General features: G+C 50.6%; 1 protein-coding gene across 1 annotated transcript; it reads right to left on the reverse strand.

The window, feature by feature from the left end:
• Nucleotides 1-1,943: 1,943 nt before the first annotated feature.
• On the reverse strand, nt 1,944-6,057 carry BO79DRAFT_266005 (ABC transporter ATP-binding protein; the record flags this gene model as incomplete). Its single annotated transcript, XM_025686930.1, has 2 exons — nt 1,944-5,070; nt 5,124-6,057. The coding sequence occupies 2 exons, from the start codon at nt 6,055-6,057 to the stop codon at nt 2,060-2,062; spliced, it is 3,945 nt and encodes a 1,314-aa protein (XP_025539476.1). The 3' UTR covers nt 1,944-2,059.
• Between the last annotated feature and the right edge of the window lie 2,889 nt (nt 6,058-8,946).

Here is an 8,946-nt window from a genome sequence, read left to right on the forward strand (position 1 = left end):
GCCTGGAAAGGAGGCACATGACCGGTAAAAAGATATAACCCTCCAATTACAGGCCCACGTCGACTTCCCTCAGGGTGCGATCTTCGGACCAGTGAAATGACTTAAGACACATATGCCCGATGGCCGCTTCCGAAACGCCCACCGTAAGCGCTATGTAAAATCCACTGGTCCGAGGCCGGGTACCATGTGACTGGAAACAAAAGTTATCTGATCCGAGATAAGTTGCTTGGCAGGATCAGGTTTCTTAGCGAGGACCAGCTGCTGTCCTTGGGTAAGAGGTAAGAATTTGCTCGGATGGAATAAAAATGAGTCATGGAATCTCCTAGCTTGACTTCATTTTCTTTATTCTTTTTATTATTGCTTTTGTAGGCAGGGGGGTTTGGGATGGTGCGGATGCTGGTGGGGTCAATCAGATAACTTGAGTGAGACACGGTTGTTTTGGTGTGGGTGAGTGTATACGGTAAAGGGGTGACAGTTGGGTACTGAATTGACATTGTGGATTACAACTCATTTCAATACGGGTATTACATGGTACACGGTGTAACCCTAATGCACTTGCCGTATTCTTGGCCCAGCTGCCGCCGGATAGGAGGATTTAGTGGGAGGAAAGACAGAGGCAAGAGAGGGGGACTAGATGTACGTAGGAATGACAAGCTGATTTTGCAGATTTGCTATGCAGTAGGCAGTCATCAACACGGTGGCTATCCTTAAGTGCGCGCCGAATGATCCATAAATAGGCTGGAATGATATTAATATATGTGTTCAATGAGGAACTTATGTAGAATGTCAATCATTTCAGCCAGCGCTGCTGCTGCGTTGCAGTACTCCATCCGCCAGCTACAGCTACACTCCAGCTACCCTGCATACTAATTTCGAACCTTGTTGCATGCAAGACCACTCCGAGTAATCCCACGAAAGCCACGTGCAAGACGAATGGACTCTCTGAAAACGGTTTAGGTTCGATTCGTTTCAGAGCCCAAAACTCAGCTCAGGTTTCAGGTTCCAGCAGAATTTCCTCCAACAGAACAATCAGATTAGATTAGATACTCGTCGGTGGTAACTCTGGTTCGGGCTAGACTGCGCGATTATCATACGACTCGGACTATGGACTAGACCACTGTATGGTGGCAAGAACCCCAAAAACAGCCCAGCCCTGTTCCCAACAACATATTGGCAGGAGAAAAGAAAAAAGTCTTACAGCAGAACTCGCTTGTAGCTGCTTGCACCAGCAAACTGGTACCCTCGCCAAAAAATTCCTATTGGTCGGGGGATATGCATCTCCCATGGCTCAGAGAAACGATTAAACCTGAGGGATTAATTACGCCTACGTATCCTATCCATAGCTCCTTGGAAGAAATCAAAAACTAAACTCTTCCGGATACCTTGGTCGAACAATTTCTTGGACTTTGCAGCTATCAGATCTGATTAGTCTTATCAATCAATAACTCCACTTGTTATTTACTAGTATTGTTACTAGCCTCATACTAGACGTCTTACTAGTGCAAACAGAGCATTTACACACACACAGAGTAAACGACTTCGCCCACGTTCAGCTGATTGATAGTCTCTCGGGTCGCTCTTTTCCGACACACCTGCAAAGATTTAGGCTACTAAGCTAGCTAGCTGCCTGAGTAGCTATGGCAAGGTACTGAAACAGCCCAAGACGCTGGTTTCAGAAATACTTGGTTCCGGTGATGGACATGATTCTAAGGATGGGAATTCTAAGGCTGTTTATGGTTAGATGATGGCTATAGTACTAGAACTTGAAAGCATGGTAGTAAAGGTAGAGGGGAAGCTGATATGATTCTATTCATGGGCATGTTTTCGAGGAAATTGTTGAGTAGACTATGGTTAGGGGAGCTTACTGCAAGCGTGCTATTCATCTAGAGACTATGTGCTTAATGATTCCTACTACGACAAAGGCTACAACACGGTCAGAAGTCTTGTAAATGTCAAAGAAAATGCTTTTGCAAACGAATTATAACTGAATGGTATATACAAGCATGCAAGCGATTCTATATTAAAGTCTATTAAATAAATGAAAAGGATAACCGTAGGTTTACTCCACGGTTTGATGCAGCACATTCTCCCTATAGCTCGCCGATCGCTCCATAAGCTCTTCGTGTGTTCCACGATCGACACAAACACCTGCTTCAATCAAACAGATGACATCCGCCTTGCGGATGGTCCTCAGTCGATGCGCAATTGCCACGACTGTGATACCTTTTGCTGCTCTCTCCAGACCCTCCTCCAACAACCGCTCACTCTCTGCATCCAATGCACTTGTGGACTCATCCAGAATCAACAAGCGAGGCTTGCGCACCAAGGCCCGCGCAATCGACAACCGCTGCTTCTGTCCACCAGAGAACTGGTTACCATTCGGTCCACACATTGTTTCATATCCATCTGGCAGAGCCATGATGGTATCGTGAATGTTAGCCAGCTTGCAGGCAGCTTCAATTTCTTCCTGCGTAGCAGTGTGATTCGGGGGTGCACCGAGCCCGATGTTGAAGGCGATAGTGCCTTCGAAGAGGACACTTTCTTGAGGTACGAGAGAGATGCTGTCGCGGAAACTGGGGGGTCGGTTCTTCAGGTCTGCGTGATCGATGGCGATGCTGCCAGATTGCGGGGTGTAGAGGCGTTCGATGAGGGAGATGATGGTCGACTTTCCGGCTCCGGAGGGGCCAACAAGGGCGAAGAATTTACCAGGCTGGATGTCGAGGGTGAGGCCCTTGAGGACTTGAATGTCTGGGCGGGCAGGGTAGGCGAAGTGCACGTCACGGAGTTGGATGCTGGCGGGGGTGGTAAGTTTGGGTTCAATAGTGGTGGAAGCTTCAGGGTCGTGGGAAGAATTGCTATGGTCTGGCACCCGGCCTTGCATCTTGTCGGAACCGATCTCAATCAGACTAAGAATACGGGCCATAGCAGCACGTGCGCTGGACAGTTCTGGAGCCAGTGCAAACATCTGACTCCAGAGTAGGGCGCTGACTAGCAGGGAGAACACCACAATCAGGAACTGTGTCTGCGTGTAGGTGCCATTGATGATCTGCTTCGCACCCCACCAGTAGGCGAGCGCGTTGACGAGGTTGCCCAGGAAGTAGGTCATGGCCTGCCAGAGACTGGCTTGGAGAGTAACAACGAGGGTCTCCATGCGGGGTCCCTTGAGAGAGGCGCGGTAGGTTTGCAGGATATCCTGCTGGATAGACAGGGAGGAGACGGTCTTGATGGAGGTGATTGCTTCCACTCCAATGTCCACCGACTTGGTGTAGGCAGTCTCGTGCTTTTCTTCGAATTTGCCGAGCACAAGCAGCTCCATGATACCAGCACCAAGGAGCAGCGGCACCAGGGCCAGACAAACAAGGGCAATCTTCCAGGCAATGATGTGCGTGAGAATGATTGCAGCGATGAGGTTGACTGTAATGGAGAAGAGCGTTCCGATGACTGAACCGCTCAGTCCAGCCAGGGCGTTGCCATCACGTGTAATGTACGACAGCAGTAGGGCAGGGCTGCGTCCATTGGACTGGTGCCAATGCAGGTCTTGCTCGAACAGCGAGCGGAATGAAAGAACACGAACAGTGTAAACGATCTTCTCGGACACCCAACCGAAGCCGGACCAGCTGACCACGTTGGCGAAGAACTCAATTATAGCGAGGATGAAAAACATCAGTCCGTAGAAGTCACCGCGGTTGCTGATACTGGAGGCGCTGTGGCAGATGCTCAGGCTACCGACGGTGTTACCGAAAATAACAGCCTCACCAGAAAAGGCTCCACCGACGATACTGGAACCAATCAAGGCGAGGAATATATACAGGAGGTGTGGCCGCAGTGAAGGGGCATATCCCTTAGCCAGTGCCCACAGTGACTTTTTAGGAGTCTCCAGCTCTTCCTCCTCAGCAGCCTCGTCGCCGGCTGGGGTTTCGGTTTCTGAGACCTTGGTCTCCTCCGTCTTTTCGAGGGTTTCCGGGGTGAGACTGGCCTTTTCATTCTCAGCTTCCGTCAGCGAGTTGTCGTCAGACTTGCTAATACTGTCCACGCTTGCGGAGGTGTCAGTCTTGGTGGACGAGGTTCCCAGCGTCTGCAATTTGACTAGGTCGAAATAAGCCCCCTCCTTGGCCATTAGCTCAGTGTGAGTCCCTTGCTCCAAGATTCTGCCCTTGGACATGACGATGATGTTGTCCGCGCTGGTAATTGTTGACAGTCGGTGAGCAATTGTGATCATGGTCCTGCCACTGGCAATGCCGGCGATGGCCCGCTGGATGCGCTGTTCACTGCGAGAGTCCAAAGACGCCGTGGCTTCGTCCAGAATGAGGACAGCAGGGTCTTTAATCAGGGCTCGAGCTAGAGAGACACGTTGCTTCTGACCACCACTGATAAGGCGTCCGCTAGATCCAACCATGGTGCCGTATCCATGCTGCAGTGCTGAAATAAAGGTATCCGCATCCGCCAATTTCGCAGCGTGACAAGCCATCTTGACGACCTCGACAATTTCCGCGCCGCGTTTCTCAGCGGCAGCCATAAGATCCTGGCCCTCCCGGACTTCGCGGGCAACGTCAGTCAGGTCAGAGCTCATCAGTGCCATCTTCAGGCGGTCGTGATCAGGGTTGCTCGAATTCATCAGGCCGTGAGCAATGTTCTCCAGCAGAGAGCGGTCGAGCAGGGAGGGTTCCTGCTGGACCAGACTGAGATAGCTGCGCAAGTCGCGGACATTGATTTCACGCAGGTCGTGACCATCGAAGAGAATCTTCCCGTCCACCGGATCATACAACCGAGTGACAAGGCCGGCAATGGTAGACTTTCCGCTTCCTGACAAACCGACCAAAGCCGTGTGTTTGTTGGCGGGAATCGAGAGACTGATGTTGTCAAGAACGGTAACCTCGGGACGTGACGGATACTGGAAGGTGACATTTTGAAACTCAAATCCGCCCTCCGCTTGCGAGATACGGATGCCTGACTCGCCGGTGCTGTCGATCTGGGGTTCGCGATCCATATCTTCGCGCAATTTTTCGTACGAAGCGGTAGCGGCGACAAACAAGTGGAGGAAGGGAGCGACCTGACTCAGAAGCAGAGTAGCTATGTCTATGGTTAGCATTGACTAAGGGAACAGTACAAGTTAATCAACTCACCCTCGATCAGGACAAAAATGACAGTAAAAGTGGCACCAACTGTGACACCTCCCGTGCCATTTCTGACTGAATTGGCGATATGGTGACTTCCCTTCCAGAAAGCCAGACCGTTGGCCGAATAGGCGATAAAGTACAAAATACCAGACTGGATACCCACAGCGGTGGCTTTCTTCAGACCCTCGGTTTCAGCTGACTTGAGCGCACCAGCAAACTTCTTCTCCAGGCGGGCATTGGCCCCGAAGGCCTGCACTACGACGATGTTCGACAGGGCCTCGGAAGCAATGGATGCTGCACTGGCGGCATAGTCCGACATGAGCCCAGAGTACTTCTCAATGTAATGACTACCCACGAAGGACATCAGAAGGTAGGCTGGGATCAAGGAAAGCAGAATGGCAGCCAGCTCCCAATACTTGATGAAGGACACGATGTACGCCGTGACGAAGAAGGAGAAACTTGCGAGGGTGATGCCGACTTTCTCGGAAGTACCCGAGCGAATAGTCTGAATATCGCTGCTCAGTCGCGAGGCTACCTCACCAGGAGGCAGGTTATCGAAGAAGGAGGGTTCCTGGCGGAGGAGGTTCTTCAGGTAACGTTCACGGAGGCGCTGGGTTAGACGAGCGCCGTACAAGGTCCAGCACGTGAGGTGGCCATAGATGAGGACGAACTGGGCGATTGCCAGGTAAACGATCAGGAGAATCTCGTGGTTGATGCTGTCGGAGTCGGAGGAGGTGCTGCCTCCGCCGTTTTCTTCGGTACAGGTCACGTCATTGAAGTTGTCGAGGAGCTGACCGAAGACGATGGCGATGATGGGAAAGGGGACACCCGAACCGATGGCAAACACGATGGCGGAGAGTAAGGTACCCAAATCGTACTTGGAGGGGTTACCGGCCAGCAGCAGGCGGGGATAACCCGCCAGCTTGGTGAAGACTGCCATGGCGACGAGGGTCGATGGTCGGGAAGCCTGGACAGCAGCAGAAATTCTGGCCGGCGCCGCGGTTGATTTATTGCTTCGACGACGCGGCGTTGTCAGTGCGTCATGGGCGAACAAGGCCGCTTTTCGGCTGCCAGAATACTATGAGGGGGGTTCCACAGTGGACCAGCTTCAGTTCGAGAAAAACTCAACCAGGGGTCCTGCAGACGTCCGAATGGAGGAGGGGATCATCTGCGCCATCGGGGTGGGCTAGATAGATACTACGTATTGAAAGCTCCCGTCTAGGGGAGAAGAAGGCCCAGATTAGATTGGCCGGTCTCGTTACGTTACTCAACTGGGATTGCAGACATCTTGGAGGCCAAGGATACCATTATACGGGCAGATTAACAGTGGAAATAGGAGTGGAGAGAGAGCGAAAGAGGCAGAGAGAGGGGAGGGAGGGAGGGGGCGCAATTAGTGCGATGGCCATGATGAGCCAGAGGTGGGCATCAAGTCAATCCATCAAAATCCACTGTAAGACATGATACTTGCCAGACGATGAAATACTAGGGTGACGAACGGTAAGATTACTCTGGTGGAGCCTGTAACAGAAGCTAGAGTGTAAGATACATCAGTAATTACGCCAATGTGAAGTTTCTTGAGAAAAGTGTTAGGTAAATTGGGGTTGATGCAGGCTGAGGATTTAGCCCGTTAGTCTCCACCCGTAAGAGACAATGTGTGTGACCGGTATGCAGTTGTAGCGAAAAATGTATCGTATGTACTGTATGGTATTGAAAGATGGCTATCTATCTAGGGTTAGATCCTGCAAGGGATGTGGGGCCTTCGCTTCCTTTGGTCCCGCAGAACAGAAAAACAAAAACTTTCCGGTATTTCTTCCCGGAAAAGGAAAAGAAAAAAAGATGAAGACTGCAGCTTGGCGCTCCACGATGTTGCGCGGTCGGCCAATTCCAACGGAGCCACTGTTGAAGTCACATTTTCCAGCTGGGGATGGGATATAACGTGGTTTCCCCCCTACATTGACCATCCATGGTTGACCCAGGACCCAGTAAACACATCCAGCCACTTGACTAAGTAGTGTGGTTGTCCCGCGATCAGATAAGCCCGACAACGGATCACTACCGCCCGTGAGGATGTCCACAAATGTGCAATCCTCCTGATTTGGCTACGCGTCAGACCATCCCAAAACTCTGGGAGCTTTTTGATTCGGCTACAGTGTTCCATATAGTCAGATATTTACCATTTCGGTCAACTGTATACTGTGGGCAGAATCCGGTCGAGAATCTTAGATAGAATTTGTGACTTTCCCATTACTTGCAGTTAGGTTAGCTTTTCCAGATTGGGCATAGTCCGCCGTTGTGCCGCCCTGTCATCAGTCACACTAGTTATCTTAATGTTGCGATAATGACTTCAATCTCCCCATATTAGTCTGCAAACTCTCGAGCTATTCGACGCTTATCCTGCTTTCCAGAAAGCCCTAGCAATCCAGTACCGCACAAATGAGAGAACTAACCCCAGGTAAACATTCTATTCTTTCTCGCTAGACGAAGAAACGCAGCAATAGCTGTTGTTGTATGCATGGTTCGTGCAGGATCCCAAGTTCCAGTCTTTGACCCAAACCATACTCCTGCACTTTTGTTAAGGGATTCCACCTGTCTTTTGGGCCCGAGCTATACTGAGGAGAATGGTTCCAACGCCATGATCGATCCGGAAAGCGCAATCAGCGAGCCCCAGTTGTTTGTGTCGTCGACCAGATCACCTCACTGGAGTCCGAATTATCAGTGATGTCTGCTTAGGGGACACCTGAAGAGGAACCCTGGCTAGTTTTCTTCAAGCGCATTGCTGCAATACACTAGGGATAGAACAGTCCCTCGCAACCGAAGACGGTACGCCAGGCTTTGAACCGGCCATTGGAGCGTTCAAATTCAGTATGGGCTATCGTGGCCTTGATGTCGCGATCATCTATTTGTGACTGTTTTGTGTCCCTTTTATATACTTCAAATGCTCTAAAGAGCTATGCGGAGTAGGATTTCCTACATACCTCCGCACCCTAGCTCGGGGGTTTTCCTCTTATCCCATATGCCCTAAATAAAGCCGCGGAGTCATTGGCTTTGGAAGCGACTACATCATACAGCCCGAGCCCTCTCCAAATGACTCGGGATGTCTAGTCAGTCTGCGGAGGACGCCCCATTTTCACCCTAATCCTGCGTCGTTCAGGCCTCAAGCTTTCCACCTATCTCTTCACTGATACAATAGGGCTCACATTGTCTAAGAAAATCCTCTATTACCTATTTGAAGGAGTGGATATTGAAATTGATCCAGGTCTACGGTATCAATCTGTCCTTGTAATATGAGGCAGGAGTGCAGTCCGACCATCATGATGCACCGATGAGCGCGGGGTGCTGTCTCGTATAATCTATGTCCGGCTAGGAAATTGCGCTGCGACTGCAGTCAACCGTGTTCCAACTTTATCCTGGGCAAACTATTGTGTGTCTATGCCAAACAGTCGTGCAAGCAGGCACGCGTATCCATGCATCCTCTCCCGCTGCATCTCCTATCAATGTCCAAAGGGAGCTCTCGCCCAGGAATGGGCACGTATTCAAGCCCTATAATGTGGTGTTTGCGGGCGCCTTTCGTCGCCTTTTCCCGTCATTTCCTCCGTAGTAGATATTTTGATCTAAGATTACTCTTATCACGAAGTGTACACGTCTCTCATATTAGCGAAGCCAGCCCCAAGCCCCAAACACGGCTCTCAGTTCTCTATTATCACTCACAAGACGAACCATATTCACCATGGGGCCGTTGACCGATAATTCTTATATCGATGTCCCCCGGCCATTGATTCATGATACACGGCTACTCTTGATAACTTCATCTACAGCATGCGGTAAAAGA

The sequence above is a fragment of the Aspergillus costaricaensis genome, assembly GCF_003184835.1.
Source record: "Aspergillus costaricaensis CBS 115574 unplaced genomic scaffold BO79scaffold_16, whole genome shotgun sequence".
NCBI lineage: Eukaryota > Fungi > Ascomycota > Eurotiomycetes > Eurotiales > Aspergillaceae > Aspergillus > Aspergillus costaricensis.